Raw genomic sequence first — 18,052 nt, 5'->3', positions numbered from 1 at the left:
TCTAGTTTTCTGCATTACTCATTAAGTGTGGTCTATTCTTCAAGTTACAATCATGGACAAACACAATCTGTCTGAACTAATAACACACAAACAATTGTACTTGTCAATACCAACTACACTATTTAAACAATCACAGTCTAGATTCAAAGAAGTAAGTGAACTTCTTGGGTAATGCCTTCTACAAAAGTTGGGTGTTCCAATCAATGAGATGAGATTGGAGGTGTGGATTGCAGAGATGCCCGGTTACTGACAGAGCCTGCTCTCAAGAACTGTTTATGTGCACCATGCATCAATTGAAACAACTTTCAGAGGACCTTAGAGGAATTGTAGAGATGTATGAAGCTGGAAAAGGCTACAAAAGCATTTCTAAACACCTGAGTGTTCATAAGTCCATGGTAAGAAATTGTCTCCAAATGGAGGAAATTTAGTATTGTTGCTCCTCTCCTTAGGAGTGTGCATCCTGCAAAGATCACATCAAGAGGACAACTTGCAATGCTAAAAGAGGTGGAAAAAAACAAGGGTAACAGCAAAAGACCTGCAGAATAAAACACACTGAACAACAATGGCGTTCATGGGAGGAAACCACTGCTCTCCAAAAACAAAGAAACAAACATTGCTGCACATCTCAAGTTAGCAAAAGACCACCTGGATGTTCTACAAGGCTTCTAGGACAATGTTCAGTAGACAGATGAGTCAAAAGTTGAACTTCTTGGTAAAAATGCACAATGCTATGTCTGGGCACACTAACACCAAAACCTCATCTCAGCTATGAAGGATGATGGAAGAACCATCATGGTTTAGGGCTGCATTGCTGCCTCAGAGCCTAGGCAGCTTGCAATCATTGAGGGAACAATGAATTCAAAATTGTATCAAGACATTTTACAGGAGAATGTCAGTGTAGCGTAGCGGTCTGTCTCAAGCTTAATAGAAGTTGGAAGATGCAACAAGACAATGATCTGAATCACGAGTAAACAACAAGAGAATGGTTTAAAAAGACGAAAGTTCATGTTTTGGAATGGCAAAGTCAGAATTCAGACCTTAACCCAAATGAAATGCTGTGGCATGACCTGAAGACGGCTGTTCAATTATCCTTTCAACAGAACCAAATTGTTGAACGCAGGCAAACACAACCATACAGCTTTTCAGTCCACCAGTTGAACAAGAAGTACTGACCGTTTTAAAACCGTTTCAAGTCCAAACCCACAACATGAATCAAAAAGATCATTACTTGCCACAAGCTTCTCCAGGCTGTGTACTCTTAATTGCACTGACAGATCCAAATGCTTAGTGGTTCATCTCGCATAACTCGCTGACAGAAATGTGGCGGCAATACAAAACCAAAACAAAACGATTGCCGCTAGCCTGCGACTGTTACAATTGCAGGACGCGCCCCCAGCTGCAATGACTGCTCCAAAAGTCGCATCCTTCATTAGCAATGAGCAAATATACGCTTTCGAAGCGATGAAACTAAACATTCGCAAGTGTAAACTGAACACTGTTCAGCGTTATATCAGTGAAAAAACGTTGCAAGCTACAAACGGGCACACACAAAAAAACAAGAATAGATGAATGCTTCCCCTCGCTTTTACCGCGCCCCACTCATGTGACAAGTTACCATAATAAACGTGCAACACATTACACAAATCACAGGGAATAGACCATTGGCAAAAAACGAGATTAATCTGAGTTTATATTATGGTCACTGCGGCCACTGTGATTTGAAGAGACTAGTTGTGTTGTATTGTTCTATATGTATTGAGTTCTTTTGCATTGAATAGTTATTATCAATGTTTCCATACGATGCTGCAAAAATTTAAAAACTGGAAACAGCTGATTAAAATGACATGATTTTGGAAATTAACGTTTTACAAATACACCACCACACCACACTCCGTGCAAATGCCTATCGCCGCTTGGCTCCGCCTCGGGGGAAGTGACGTTGAGGGCGAACGGAAGCAGCTCGGTGATATTCTGGGCTGGAGAGTCGCCGTGAGGATTTCACAGCGGCGGCTCGGTAACGTGGGTGTATTTCCCACCGGCAGCGTCAGAAAATGTGGCGTGGTTCAGCGTTTGTATTACCGGGTGGAGTAGATTGAGGGGCGGGGGGAGGGTGTACAGTGTGGCTGGATCCCGATTTGGGTTACGTTCCAGCTGGTTGTCGGCTCAGCATAGTCAAGCGTTCAAAGCGCACCAGTCCACTCTTCCCCACTTCGCATGCTATCTTACTTGACTCGCCCCCCCCCCCCCAACACACACACAACCCAGTACCGGGGTTTGACAGCCTGGCCAATTTGGATGGATGAGCTGGACCCACGAGGGGTAAAGATGGGTCACCATCTCGTGTCCATATTAAAGGGGTTCGGGTTCCCGGACAAGAAAGAGAGAGGTTCTTGCCTGATGACGGCTATCATAAGATAACAACACGAAAAAATCTCTGGGATAGTGGTGTAAATATGGAATCTTAACACGAGGTGGAGGTATCGAAACAGCGCTGCCCAGTCAGTGCAGACGGGGGCTGGGGAGAGTGTCGACATTGCCTGCCACCTAGTTAAGGCCCGACGGTGGGATGTACCTCAAAGGGTTAATTGGCAACTGGACCCAGTGGTAGTCCGGGGTCTTATTTTACGAGGCGATTTTAATTAATGCTACGGAATAGGTATGCCTACATTTTGAGTTACATTTTAAATGATCCCAATTCAAACCTGTCGTTTTAATTTGTTGCAGGTCTTTCTTTGAAACATGAGTGATGCATATGAAATTGTCCATGCTCTCAAAGAAGACACATTAAAGAGTGAAACAAGTGAAGACCCAACTAATGATGGAAAAGAAATTGCAAACAAGGACTCTTGTGACCTGCAATGTCAAGATAATAGTAAAAACATTCCAGATGAGACCCTTGAAATCCAACTTCAAAATGAGTTCATGAATAGGCAAGATAAAGTAGAAGCTATCTCAGGTCAAGACAGAACTCAAACAAGTGGACAACATGAGGATGAGAGTGACGCTGCTAAAGCTCAAACTGAAGCTAACAATGGCATAAGTGATAAGGCAATGGATGATGTTGACCCCCTGCACATTCAGGAAAGCACTAATGTGGATGAACCTCAACCTCCAAGTAATATTGGTGTTAAAGATGTATCTCAGAGTGAGATGGTGCAAATCCAAATTCAAGCTTCTGATGATGGACAAGGTGAAGTTTGGAGTGAGATGCAGCAGGTTCAACAACAGGTAGGTGGGAATGAACAAGGTAAAGCTCTAAGCACATCAACTAATTTTGAATGCCAGTCAATCAGTGCTGAAAAGACTGAAGTTCTGGGAAAGTCAGGTCAAGTTGAAGGTCAACCTGATAATGGTCAAAAAGATGAAGTTCTGTTTGAATTGGGCCAAGTTGAAGATAAATCTGACAATTATGGACAAGGTAAAGGTCACAGTGATCTGGAGAAAACTGAAGAGCAATCAACTAGAAGACAAAATAAAACTCTGTGTGAGTTGGACCAAGCTGAAAATCATCCTATCAATGGGCACGATGAAGCTCAGAGTGAACAAAACCTTGTCCAGGATCAGGGTGATTTGGGTGGGCAAGGTGCAGATTCCTATGAATCTGGCCAAATTAATGATGATGAAAAAGATGACACTACAAGTGGAGCAAGCTCAGATCAACCTAAGACACTTGATGGTAGAAAATTGACAAATGCCACGTGCACAATCAAATTATTGTCAACTGGTAAAAGAACTTTTCTGTTCACTGGAAAGAGATTCCCAACCTACAGTAGGAAAATGGGGAAATTTAAAATTGAAAGAAGTTTCAAAAGTATTGAAAATGTAAACTTGAATGCTCCAGGAGCAGAGAAAATTGCATCTGAGCCAGATGAGAAAAGTCATTTCAGTGCGGAATCAATTTTGACAAATGGTACTCAAGACTCTGCAGTTGGAATGATGAATGTGGATGATAAACAAAACAAGATCTCAGCTAAAAAGAACGTAACCCAGTGTCGTAAAGGGGGTAAAGTAATAAGAAAGTTTTGGTGTGATGTAAGTATAATCTGGGAAAAATAGTTGACATTATATTTAAATCTAAGTTGCAATATTTAGAGATCATACAATGTTGTCATCAGATTTGTTCATCAACTAAAATGAGCAGGGCAGTTATTAAGTGACTTTCATTTCCAAAGATGTTAATCGGGTTGTATATTCTGTGTAATACTAAAAGTAGTTACAGTATCCATCCCTGCAGTATCGAAATAGACAATGTTCAGTGCAATTTGGTTGAATAATGATACTGAGACTAATTACAGATACCTCTTTTTAAAATTCACTTTTATCCTTAACTTTTGTCCTGTCCCCTTGAGATACCCCAGGGATGAATATAGCAACAAAAAGAAGCAGCTGAAGAATACAGGAGCTGAGCATTACTGAAGACCTAGAAACAATCAGAGAATGCTGGGATAAGATTAAAATAAAAAAAAAACAATAATATCTAAAATGAACAAAAAATATCAAGACGTTTTGTAAAGAGGTGATAGAAGAGGATTACAAAGGAAAGAAAGATTTTTTAAAAACCAAAACCATAACCTATGAATATAGTTAAAGACATTGATATCATTCCAAAAGAATAATGTTTTTTGTGCTCATAAAGTTGGTAGAGCAAACACTGATATTGAAGACGAGTGTGCATTACCCAGTGTGATGAATATTGCAAATATAAGGTGTCTAGCATCTTTAAGGATACATAAACCATTTGATATGGATTAGTACATCTCATTCAGTTGAAAGAACAAAGAACAAATAATGTCTGACCTTCAGTTCCTTTTAACTACAGGAATTGTGGACTGTTATTGTTATTCCATTGTTTAAGAAGTGCAAAAGTGGTAGACTAAGACGTTAATAAGGCCTTTGTTAAGGTTCCACGAAGCTGGCTAGTCTGTAAGGTCAAGATGGTGCTGACCTGCAGTCTCTGTCCAGGTTGTGGCTCAGAATTGGCTGGCTTTTAAAAGATTTTTTTAGGTTTGTAGGGATGGGTTTGGGGCCAGAGGGAGAGTTAGGGGTCAGGTTGGGGTTTGGGACAAGGATGTGGGGGAATTAGAGGATACACTGGAGTCTAAGCTTTTGCACTGTGTTCAAGGGCCAGTAACATGGACGTGAACAGATATTGATCTCATGGGGTTGATGCTGGGCCTTTTGTTATTAGTATAAATGATTTGGATGCAAATGTACAAGACATGGTTAGTAAGATTGTAAATGATACTAAAATAGGAGAGATCAAAGCCAATAAAGAAGATTATCAAAATTACAGGGGAATAAGCTGGGTACGTGGCTAAGGAATGGCAAATGGCTTTAATTTCAGATAAGTGGGAAATATTAATTTGGGAAGCTAGAACTTGTACGGTGAGTGGTAGGGCACTGGTGAGTTTTGTGGAATATACATATGGTCTAGGAGGACAAGGGCATAGTTTGCTGAAAGCAGTGTCACAAGTAGGCAGATGGTGAAAAGGCACTTGGCAGGCTGGACTTCCAACAGTCAGGGCACTGGGTATAGTGGTTGGGACATTATATTGCAGTTGTGCAAGATATTACTGATACTAATTAGAATATTGTGTACAGTTTTAGAATAATAGATTCATAGAGCAGCTGTACAGCCTAGAAACTGGCCCATAACCTTTTAAACCTTTCTGAACCATACACCTATCCAACTGTGTTTTAATTGTTATTGTTCCTGTTTTTAATCACTTTCTCTGACAGTTGATTCCACATAGATAACATCTACTTCAGTGTATTCTACAAATTTACTAACCAAGTAAATTCTCATCTGAATTGTTGATATCAAGGACAAACAACAATGGGCCAAATATTTGACCCCTGAGGCACACCACTGGTCATGGGCTGTCAGTCGAAAGAGCAACTTTCCAACGTCAGAATCAGAATCGGGTTTATTATCACCGGCATGTGACGTGAAATTTGTTAACTTAGCAGAAGCAGTTTGGTGCATTACAAATATGAAAGAGAAAATAAAAAAAAATAAGTAAATCAATTACAGTATACGTATATTGAATAGATTTTTAAAACGTGCAAAAGAAAATAATGTATATTAAAAGAAGTGAGGTAGTGTCCAATGGTTCAAAGTCCATTTAGGAATCAGATGGCAGAGGGGAAGAAACAGTTCCTGAATGGTTGAGTGTGTGCCTTCAGGTTTGTGTACCTCCTACCTGATGGTAACAGTGAGAAAAGGGCATGCCCTGGGTGCTAGAGATCCTTAATAATGAACACTGCTTTTCTGAGACACTGCTCCTTGAAGATGTCCTGGGTACTTTGTACCCAAGATGGAGCCAATTAAATTTGCAACACTCTACAGCTTTCGGTCCTGTGCAGTATTTCTTCCCTCCGCCACCCCCCCCCCCCCCCATACCAGACAGTGATACAGCCAGTCAGAATGCTCTCCACAGTACAACTATAGAAGTTTTTGAGTGTATTTGTTGACATGCCAAATCTCTTCAAACTCCTAATAAAGTATAGCCACTGTCTTGCCTTCTTTATAACTGCATCGATATGTTGGGACCAGGTTAGATCCTCATAGATCTTGACACCCAGGAACTTGAAGCTGCTCACTCTCTCCTCTTCTGATCCCTCTTCCTGAAGTCCACAATCAGCTCTTTGGTCTTACTGACGTTGAGTGCCAGGTTGTTGCTGTGGCACAATTCCACTAGTTGGCATATCTCACTCCTGTACGCCCTCATTACCACCTGAAATTCTACCAACTATGTTGTATCGTCAGCAAATTTATAGATGGTATTTGAGCTATGCCTAGCCACACAGTCATGGGTATATAGAGAGTAGAGCATACACCCCTGAGGTGCGCCATTGTTGATCGTCAACGAGGAGGATATGTTATCAATCCTCCTTTCTATGTCATTCGAAACGGGGATGGTGCTAGAGGATTGGCGTATTGCTCGTGTGGTTCCATTGTTTAAAAAGAGTTCTAAGAGTAAACCTGGTAGTTATTGGCCTGTAAGTTTGACGTCAGTGGTGGGTAAATTAATGGAAACTATTCTCAGAGATGGTATATATAATTATCTGGATAGACTGGGTCTAATTAGGAACAGTCAACATGGATTTGTGTGTGGAAGGTCATGTTTGACAAATTGAATTTTTTGAAGAGGTTACTAGGAAAGTTGATGAGGGTATAGCAGTGGATGTTGTCTATATGGACTTCAGTAAGGCCTTTGACAAGGTTCCACACGGAAGGTTAGTTAGGAAGGTTCAGTTGTTAGGTATTAATATTGAAGTAGTAAAATGGATTCAACAGTGGCTGGATGGAAGATGCCAGAGTGTAGTGGTGGATAACTGTTTGTTAGGTTGGAGGCCGGTGACTAGTGGTGTGCCTCAGGGATCTGTACTGGGTCCAATGTTGTTTGTCATATACATTAATGATCTGGATGATGGGGTGGTAAATTGGATTAGTGAGTATGCAGATGATACTAGGATAGGTGACATTGTGGATAATGAAGTAGGTTTTCAAAGATTGCAGAGAGATTTCGGCCAGTTAGCAGGGTGGGCTGAAAGTTGGCAGATGGAGTTTAAGTGTGAAGAGCTACATTTTGGTCACACTAATCAAAATAGGACATACATGGTAAATGGTAGGGCATTGAGGAATACAGAGTGACCTAGCAATAATGGTGCATAGTTCCCTGAAGGTGGAATCTCATGTGGATAGGGTGGTGAAGAAAGCTTTTGGTATGCTGGCATTTATAAATCAGAGCATTGAGTATAGGAGTTGGGATGTAATTTTAAAATTGTACAAGGCATTGGTGAGGTCAAATTTGGAGTATTGTGTACAGTTCTGGTCACTGAGTTATAGGAAAGATATCAACAAAATAGAGGGAGTACAGAGGAGATTTACTAGAATGTTACCTGGGTTTCAGCACCTAAGTTACAGAGAAAGGTTGAACAAGTTAGGTCTTTATTCTGTGGAGCATAGAAGGTTGAGGGGGGACTTGATAGAGGTATTTAAAATTGAGGGGGATAGATACAGTTGATGTGGATAGGCTTTTTCTATTGAGAGTAGGGGAGATTCAAACGAGGATATGAGTTGAGAGTTAGGGGGCAGAAGTTTAGGGGCAACATGAGGGGGAACTTCTTTACTCAGAGAGTGGTAGCTGTGTGGAACGAGCTTCCAGTAGAAGTGGTAGAGGCAGGTTTGATATTGTCATTTAAAAAAAAATTGGATAGGTGTATGGACAGGAAAGGAATGGAGGGTTATGGGCTAAGTGCAAGTCGGTGGGACTAGGTGAGAGTAAACGTTTGGCACAGACTGGAAGGGCTGAGATGGCCTGTTTCTGTGCTGTAATTGTTATATGGTTATCACCAGTCCTCACTGATTGTTGCCTTCTGGTTAGGAAATCGAGGATCCAAATGCAGAGGGAGGAACAGAGGCCCAGGTTCTGCAACTTCTCAATCAGGATTGTAGGAATGATGGTATTAAATGCTCAGCTATAGTTGTTGAACAGCATCCTAACATAGGTGTTTGTGTTGTCCAGGTGGTCTAAAGCCCTGAGAGGAGCCATTGAGATTGCGTTTGCCGTTACTTATTGTGGCAATAGGCAAATTGCAATGGGTCCAGGTCCTTGCTGAGACAGGATTTCTGTCTGGTAATGACCAACCTCTCAAAGCATTTCATCACAGCTGATGTGAGTGCTGCCAGGCGATAGTCATTTAGGCAGCTCACGTTATTCTTAGGCAGTGGTATAATTGTTGCCCTTTTGAAGCAACTGGGAACATCTGCCTGTAGCAGTGAGAGGTTGACAATATCCATGAATACTCCCAGCCAGTTGGTTGGCACAGGTTTTCAGAGCCTTACCAGGTACTCCATTGGGAGCTGCCTTGCAAGAGTTCATTCTTATTAAAGACAGCATAACATCGGCCTCTGAGACAGAGATCACATGGTCATCAGGTGTAGAAGGAATCTTCACAGCCATTGTTGTGTTCTCCCTTTCAAAGCATGCATAGAAGGCATTGAGTTCATCTGGTAGTGAAATGCTGCCATTCATACTATTGGGTTTCACTTTGTAGGTAGTAATATCTCCCTCTGCTTTTTACCATGAGACTAGGAGTGATTAGTCAGTTCTCCCTTATCTTCTCGAGCAGCCTGTCATGTGGAACCTTGTCAAAAACCTTACTGAAGTTCATGTAAACCATGTCTACTGCCCTGCCCTTACAACTTTATTGGTCACCTCACCAAAAAGCTCATGTTTGTAAGACATGGTAACCCATTCACAAAGCTGTGCTGGCCATCTCTAATCATCCCCTGTTTTGACCTGTTCTAGAAAAGACATCATTGAACTAGAAAAAGTGCAGTGAAGTTTTGAGATGCTGCTGGGAATCGAGAGCCTGAGTTATACCGTTCAGGTTGGGCAGGCTAGGTCATTATTCATTAGAACGGTAAAGATTGAAAGGTGCCCTTACAAAATTTATAATATCAGGAGGGATATAGATATGGTGAATGTGCATAGTTCTTTTTCCAGGGAAGAAGAACTAAAATAAAGGGCAAAGGTTAAATTGGAGAGGTGAAAGATTTAAAAGGGGACTGAGGGACAAGTGCTTCATGCGGAGGGTGGTGCATACATGGAATGAGTTGCCAGAGGCAGCGGTTGAGATGGGTATAAAAATAGCATTTAAAAGACATTTGGATTTGTATAGGATAGGGGGAGTTTAGAGGGATAGAGACTAGTTGGGCCAAAAGGACTGTTTGCATGTTTTATTTCCCAGTGACTCCATGGGTGTTGCAGTGTAACTATCAACTAATAGTCCAGTGGAAATTATTCTGATGCACCTTTGAGTGGCTACTTTGTTTTTAAACCTTTCATAAACTTGAGGGCAAGCAAATCTTTGATGTCAGTGTCCTAACTCACATTGAGATTTGTTTGCTAGTAGCTGGCGTACCTGAGCTGCCAAGATCCTAAGCACTCTAATTTCTTTATTAAATTTCTTCATTTCTCTACCTCTCTTTATAGCCTGTTAAATACTCTTTTCATCTTGTAATATCTCTGCTGTTTTGTTTGATGGTTCCGTGAAGTGCCTATAGATATTTAGATATTTTAAAAGTACCACATAAATACAAATTGTTTAGCATGCTGTCTGTTTTCTCTTACAAATACCTAAGTTCTATGATTGTCCTTTTATTGAGTTTGGCGCACTGGACAATATTTGCAGTTTTAAAAATTGAAAATGTGATAGTTGTTGATGCTCAATTTTAGGTGTATTAGAATAATTGGCATTTTTAGTTTGTGATTTAGTTTTTCTTTTCTAATGTTGATTTTTTAAAAATATTTTTATTTTAGTTATGTAAATTAGCTTGCAGTTCTGCCCTGAATCTACAAGCACATTTCCTTGGCTTGAAACATAAAAAGGTAAGAACAATTTTTATATGTATATTAATTTGTCTTTGTCAAATGATCACTTTACTCCTTTATTTCAGTAGTAAATTCTTCCTTGGAAAATAGTAATAATATTTTGTACTTTCTTATATAATGAGACCTTTATTATCCATGTCCTTAATTATTTGTTAAAATGAAGAGTTATAAGCAGAATAGACAGGATCAGAAATAAATCTGAGGACCACTGGGATATCTACCAGTGATAGAACTGTTCATTGAGAAGGGAAATACAATCTTAGGTTGAAATCAGAAATAAAGTTTGCACTACTCAGATGTATTCTTTCAGTTATTCAGCTATTTATCTAAAGAAATAGGACAGAACAGAAGTACTTCTGTGTGTTTTTGCAAATGGAAAGTAAATGTTTATAATTGGGACAGCAACCTACAGAGGTAACAGTTAATAGTAATGGGGTAGGAATGCTTAAGACATCAAAATGAGCTGGTTATCCAGCTGCAGGCTTTTCTCTAAGGGGACATAATTGTGGTTTCATTGTATTTGGTGTGCAAAACTGAATTGTTCCGTTATATAAACCTCATTGTTTCTTTTATAACTTTTTATTAAAGTTGATCAACAGAATGTGTACTTGAAATATTTCTTTAATTGTGTTTTCTTTACTGCAAGGTTTGTTGTACACTTAAGAATTCTGTACAAGTAGTTTTCCTTCAATTTTTAATAATTTTCTGATGACAACATGCTTAGCACTGTAAATATCAAGTTATTTGCTTTTGAAGAACTAATTTATTAAAGAAATCTTTGATAGAAACCTAAGCAAAATCTAAATTGAGAAAATAAATAAATCTGGATAAATAATTTTTATGTATTTGTGGCTTCTGTTGTTTGATACCTCAAAGATAGATGATCTTGCACCCTGATCAAAAAATGTGCTCTTATTTGCAGTTGCAGAACAAGTTTGTGAACCCTTTGCAATTACCTGCTTTTCTGCATTAATTACACATAGAATGTGGTCTGATCTTCATCTAAGACACAATAATAGACAAACACAATCTGCCTAAACTAATAACACACAACAGTTGTACTCTTCTTGTCTTTATTAAACACATTGTTTAATCATTCACAGTCCAGTCTAGAAAAAATGTGAACTCTTGTATTTTATAACTGGTAGAGCCTCCTTTAATGGCATTAGGGGCATTAGGCACTTTGAAGATCTTTTTCATAGATAATCGTTTTGCAACTTTTCAACAACTGTCTTCAAAATTTAACCTACTTAATACTCATTTCTTTAGATATCTTTAAATTAGAAATTTCATTAACCTTTAATATCAAACTTTCCTGAGATGCCCGAGAAGAATGTTGTGGACCTGTTCCTTTGTATTAATCCATTGGGTAAAGGTTTAATATCTACTATTCATGATAAGTTAGTGATCTTGAGGCAAGCCCCCTTTGATAAAATTAGAACTGCCTGGGAGCATGATTTAAATATTTCTTTATCTGATGCGGTTTGGGATTCAATTCTTAAGTCAGTTAAATCAACCTCTTTATGTGCTCGCCACTGCCTTCTGCAGTTTAAGGTTGTACATAGGGCTCATATGTCTAAAACTAAATTATCGTGGTTTTATCCTGACATTAGTCCCATTGTAAAGGGGGCAAGGCTTCTCTTATTCATATGTACTGCGCTTGTCCTAGTCTAGAGAAATTCTAGAGAGAAATTTTTCTAACTTTATCCCATATTCTTAATTGCCACTTAGAACCTAACCCTCTGATAGCTCATTTTGGCACTTGGGTGAAGTAGACATGCATTTGAGTCCGACTAAACGTCAAACGTTATGTTTTGCCTCTCTTTTGGCTAGACGGTTAGGTCTTAGATGTTGCCCCACCTACTCATGCTCAATGGCTCAGTGATATTATGTCCTGCTAAGACCTTGAAAAGATTCATTATTCATTTCTCAATTCGGACATAAAGTTTCATAAGGTGTGGGGACCTTTTCTTGAATACTTTCACAACTCTTCTTTGGATTAAGTTTATCCTTTTTTTTGTACTATAATCTCTTACTTTCGGCTTGTTTTTTCAGTAAGTTATACTTTTTTATGTGATTTACATTATAGTTTTGGTAGTAGGCATTATATTTTTTTATTTTTATATATATATTTACCGCTCTGTGGGGTCGAACGCTCGGATTAGTTTTTCTGTCACACATTGAAATGGTTGGCTTGGAGTTTCATAGTGGGAGGGTGGGGAGGGCACTAACTTTATATGATTTTATTTTGGGTGCTTTTTCCTTATTGTTATGAATTATATATTATAGACAAGTTTGTTTTGCACTGTATAAATCTCCATTTTATTGATGGTTTTTGTTGTATTGTAGAAACTCATTAAAAAAAATTTTTTAACTGCATTAACCTCGACCAAATGTTTCCTGTAGCTGCTGATCAGACTTACACAATGACAAGGAGGAATTTTATACGTTTCTCCATAAAAGGAACTCTTTCAGTTCATCAATATTTCTGGGATACCATGCATGAACAGCCCTCTTCAGGTCATGGCACAGCATCTCAAATGAGTTAAGGTCTGGTCTCTGACTTGGCCATTCTAAAACATAAATTTTCTTTTTTAAAACATTCTGTGGTTGATTTACTCTTGTTTTGGATTATTGCCTTGTATCATCCAACTTCTATTGAGCTTCAGGTGATGGACTGCTACCCTGATATTCTCTTATAAAATGTCTTGATACAATTTTGATTTCATTGTTCCCTCAATGATTGCAAGCTGCCTAGGCTCCAAGGCAGCAAAGCAGCCCCAAACCATGATGTCCCTTCCACTATGCTTCTCAGTTTGGATGAAATTTTGGTGTTGGTGTGCAGTGTCGTCTTCCTTCCAAATATAGCGGTGTGCATTTCTGCCAAAACGTTTGAACATCCAGGTGGTCTTCTGCAAACTTGAGACATGCAGCAATGTTTGTTTGTTGTTATTTTTTGGAGAGCAGTGGTTTACTCCGTAGTGTCCTTCTATGAACACCATTCTTGTTCAGTGTTTTTCTTATAGTAGACACATGAATGGGGAGTTCATCAAGTTCTGGAGATTTCTGCAGGTCTTTTGCTGTTACCCTTAGGTTCTTTTTCACCTCCTTCAGCATTGCACATTGTGCTCTTGGTGTGATCTTTGCAGGACGCCCACTCCTAGGGAGAGTAGCAATAATACTGAATTTCTTCATTTGTAAACAATTTCTCTTCCTGTGGACTGATGAACACTCAGGTGTTTAGAAATGCTTTTGTAGCCTTTTCCAGCTTCATTCATTTCTACAATCCTTCTAAGGTCCTGAAAGTTGTTTCAATTGAGGCATGGTGCATATAAACAGATCTTTCTTGAGAAGAGCAGGCTCTGTCCGTAACCTGACTTTTTATGTCCTTTTTATAGGGCAGGGCATCTCTACAACCCACACCTCCAATCTCATCTCATTGACTGGAACACCTGACTCCAAATAGCTTTTGTAGAAGGCATTACCCCAGAAGTTTACTTACTTTTTTGACCCTAGACTGTGATTGTTTAAACAGTATATTCCATACTGACAGGAAATACAATCGTTTGTGTTTTGTTACTTCAAGCCGATTGTGTTTGTCTAGTATTGTGACTTAGATAAAGATTAGATCACATTTTATTATTAATGAATGCAGAAAACCAGGAAATTGCGAAGAGTTCACAAACTTTTTCTTGCAACTGTACATACTCAGCTACTAAATGGGAACAAAATAACTTGACCACAACTATTTTAGGCATCTTCCCCCTTTCTTTCTGAACCCGGGTGTCTTCCCCCTTTCTTTCCAGTCCTAATGATTGATGGGTCTCAGCCCAAAATGTTGGCTATTTATTAATTTCCATACATCATGCCTGACCTCCTGAGTTCCTCCACCATTTTACATGTGTTGCTTTGGATTTCCAGTATCTATAGAATCCTGCATTTATAACTATTTTAGACTGGCTAGGTTTAGCTGTGTTCTGAAGTTGGGGAGAATAGTATTTTTCTCAGTGAAAATAGGGGTTCTTGAGTTTGTAAATTTATGCTTCCCATTTTGCAGAGCTGCTTGATCACTGAGTTGCAGGAATTTAAAGCATATGTCATATTTTCAAACCTTAGGTCACGTATGATGAAAAGTTGAGAATAGGATCATCGTTTGCGCTGAGTTACACTTGTGAATTAGTTTGCTTTTGCTGCTCACAATAACGTGACTAAATGTTGCGAGCTTTATTTTCCAGTGATAGGGTTACAGGTTTCCTGTAGCATCCTTTTATAACATTGCAACAAAACACACACTTCATAGAATTCTGTGGCATTATTGTTCATTCCATGAATGAGTAACTTTTATGTTTTTAAAATGTCTGGTCAACATTTCTATTTAAATAGAAATCTGCCTGTGAGATACAAAAGATCTGTTTAAACAGAACTGTTATTTTTGCTAATTTGCTCAGGGCATTTACTTTTCATTGAATGTATGAGCTCCACATTGTTATTCTTGAGAATACATCTGAAGACTAAAACCTGATTCATAAATTTAAATTAAAGGAAATCGTTGCTTTTATCCTGTATTCTGTGAACATGCAAATCATAATGGTTTCTTAATGCGTTCTTGGTCCACCATTTGCCTGACTGGTCAACAGAAGTGGTCATACTATTGAAGCCTGGACAGGTAGCCATCATGCTTTCACTTTCAGAGGAATTAGAAAGAATCAATTTCAATGAATTGGACTTGTGTTTTCAGAAGTCAACATGGCCACCCAGATATAAACACCATTTTGACAGACACTCACACTTAGTCTTCTCATGAACATTTTGACAGTCTCCATTAAATCATTAACAGAAGAAGGAGAAAGCTACTGAGAGAGTTGCCTGTCTGCTCCTTGATGTGCTTTTAAGTTGATTGATCAAGGAATAGCAGTAAGAGCATATGTGAAGTTATTTGTGGATACGCTATCCAAGTTTCCAACGGAGAATTGTATGGGAGGAATGAAGAGGATTTACTGGATTAACAGGCTGTATTTTCCTTAATTGTTGCAATGACTGCCAGGCTCAGAAATCATAAATTTTAGATTTAGTTACACAAAGTATTTTTCTGAATAGTGATAGTTTTTCACCTGTAATCTAAAGGAAAGTTAAAATGCTGAATGTCTTGCATTTTGACAGCAATGGCAGAGTCTGTCCTGTGGGAAATCAAAACATTGAAGCTCACATTTCTGTGTGCAAAATCTGTCAACTGTTGTAATATTTCTAAAATATTTTACCAGTTTGAAATTCGTAGCACAAGCAGTATTTTATTTTCAATGTTTAGAAATATTCTAAAGTAATCAAAGTACAATAGATTCTGGTTAACTGGGGGCAGCCACTTAATTAGAGCAACTTTTAAATAACAAGAATTGAGAAAATAGCCAGAATTCCCTTCATTTCTTTGTGACACTGTTGCATATTTAGGCTGTGAGACTATTGCCTAACAAATTCTAACTAATGCTAGTCACACACACTTGTGAGATCATTATATGCTGCACTGTGCTTAGGGCAAATTGTTTTTTAAATGGTATCGGTTGCATGTGTTTGTGTTCAAAAAGCAGTGATTTTTGTCATTGACAGCTAGATATATGCTGTGAGTCAATTCCGAACAGTTTTACTCACTGCAGTTTCTAGTATTCAGGCTTGGAGATGCCAGAAGTAGCTGGAAGTGAAAATGAAATGATTTCAGTTCTTCAACAAGTTAAGAACAACTTGAAGGTATCAACAGTCATCTTGAATGCTATAATGAAAATAAAGATTTGGAGGATGCAATCATCAATATTGTATGAAAGCATTCCATTACATAAGGGCACTAGGAGTCTGCGCTGATTATGTTCATTGCATAGGCTGGATGAAATCCTCTGTTGCTAACTGTTAGGAACAAGAACAGTTTTATAGTACTCTAGTAATATTGGTAGTGTTCTACTTTGTTCTGTATTTCATTTAAGTACAAAATTTGTTACTTAATTTGTCTATCTTGTACCTTAACTATTTTCATGAAACTTTGGCTAATTGGGCCAAGGTGTACTGGTCCTGATATATTCCAATTAATTGGAATCCACTGTACTAATTCTTTTTATATTTTGAATCAATTGTGAATGTGGACTTGCTACTTTCATCAAATTAGGGATCTCTTAGAATTTAATTGAATTTTCACCAGTCTACAGTGCATAAAATGATTTTAAGGAACAATGTTGATAGTTCTAACTCTTGAGGATTAGTATTCTGATCAAAACTACTTGCCATTTTGTTTAAATGAATATGAAAGCAAAATCTATGGTCTGCAAAATAAGCTACAATTTAATCTTGGTAATACAGTTGCTCTGATTTGCCCTGTAGTTTCTATCATGCTAAGTCATGGATACCTTTTTGGTCCTTTGAACTGATTCTGTATTTTAGTTTCATGAAAGCTGGTTTGTAGCTCTACACTTTTTTTCCACCTTTGTTCCAAGTTTCTTCGAGAGATTGATTTTTTTTCTCCACTGTTCATGTGGGGAAAATACAATCTGTATAGTCTAGTTATACAGTTTTAAAATTTATAACTTTGATTTCCTCATCAGAGAAAATCTGTATCTGTCTTGTCAAATAATTTTAATATTACTTCTTAGATTACTTCTTAATCTTCTATTTTCAAAGTAGTAAAAGCCAAATTTAGATCAATTGACTTCATGGTATTGGTATCAATATCATTTGATCACTGCGTGTAACGTCCCTTTTGGAGTTGAGCTTTTGAACCGCCTGTCTTACCTGAAGTTTTTGTGGTATGAGCTGAAGGTCAGGAAGGTTCCAGCGTGGCGCATATGGACTGAATGGAGGCCATGGAGTTGGGGCCCAAGACCAGGAATAAGCCATTGCTGGAGTGGACTTGGAGACAATTCGATGCGGCAGAACTGAGGCAAGGCTGAATTGAGGTGAAGCCCGGCCTGGAGAGTGAGGAAAGACCCAAAGTTTAATCAATTTAAATGCTGAGCCAAATTGGAAAGATAGCGTATGGGTTGAATTAAGACAGTGGGGCTTATACGACCTGGTCCGAGAGCGAGGAATGACTTGAGGTATAGATAATTCAAGCACTGGACCAGGTTGAAAAGGTCAGGCTGTTGGGGCCGGAGGTGAGGGATGGACCAGTTCAGCTTGCTGCTTCATGAGGTTTTCTCATCTCTTTGGTGAACCGAGGCTGTGGCTTGTAACTAATGAGTTCCCGAATCAGCTGCAGTGAAGCCTGGCTTCGATTCTGCGGACTCACCTTTGTTCTGAATGCTATTTGCTTGCTTTTATTGTTTGCACAATTTGTTTTCTCTGTCCCTGCACATTCAGTGTTTGTTGGTCGTATTTTAATGGGTTCTGTTGAGTTTCTTTGTTTTGTGGCTGCCTGGAAGGAGATGAATCTCAATTGTCTTAAAAATTGATTTAAGAAAGCAACAAAATGGTGTCCTTCTGAACAAAATTTGCAAAAGATGCATTTTTAATAAAAATGTTTCAGTTTATGTCCCAACAGAAACAATCTCGCTAACATTTTCTGTTGTTTTTCTCGGTTGATTCTCTCCAAACGTCATTCTGGCAGATTGAAACAGCTTTAAAATGGTATGGTAAGTATTGCAGGATTCCTTTTGGATCCTGTTCCCATCTCC

General features: G+C 38.7%; 1 protein-coding gene across 6 annotated transcripts in view; it reads left to right on the top strand.

Annotated features, from left to right (window-relative positions):
• Positions 1-1,944: 1,944 nt before the first annotated feature.
• Positions 1,945-18,052, top strand: part of si:ch211-197h24.6 (uncharacterized) — a 102,434-nt gene continuing 86,326 nt past the window's right edge. For 4 of the 6 annotated variants that reach the window (XM_059972519.1, XM_059972518.1, XM_059972514.1 and 1 more), the window contains exons 1-4: positions 1,945-2,014; positions 2,725-4,032; positions 10,332-10,400; positions 17,986-18,010. In XM_059972519.1, coding sequence (XP_059828502.1) covers positions 2,740-4,032; positions 10,332-10,400; positions 17,986-18,010 — 1,387 coding nt within the window. In that variant the 5' untranslated portion in view covers positions 1,945-2,014; positions 2,725-2,739. Of the gene's footprint in view, positions 2,054-2,724; positions 4,033-10,331; positions 10,401-17,985; positions 18,011-18,052 lie in introns of all 6 variants that reach the window. The other 2 variants (XM_059972516.1, XM_059972517.1) reach the window with 2 other exon arrangements.

Source organism: Hypanus sabinus, chromosome 6, assembly GCF_030144855.1.
Source record: "Hypanus sabinus isolate sHypSab1 chromosome 6, sHypSab1.hap1, whole genome shotgun sequence".
NCBI lineage: Eukaryota > Metazoa > Chordata > Chondrichthyes > Myliobatiformes > Dasyatidae > Hypanus > Hypanus sabinus.
The sequence above is the reverse complement of the archived record's forward strand: the minus strand, read 5'-3'. Positions and strand labels throughout refer to the sequence as shown.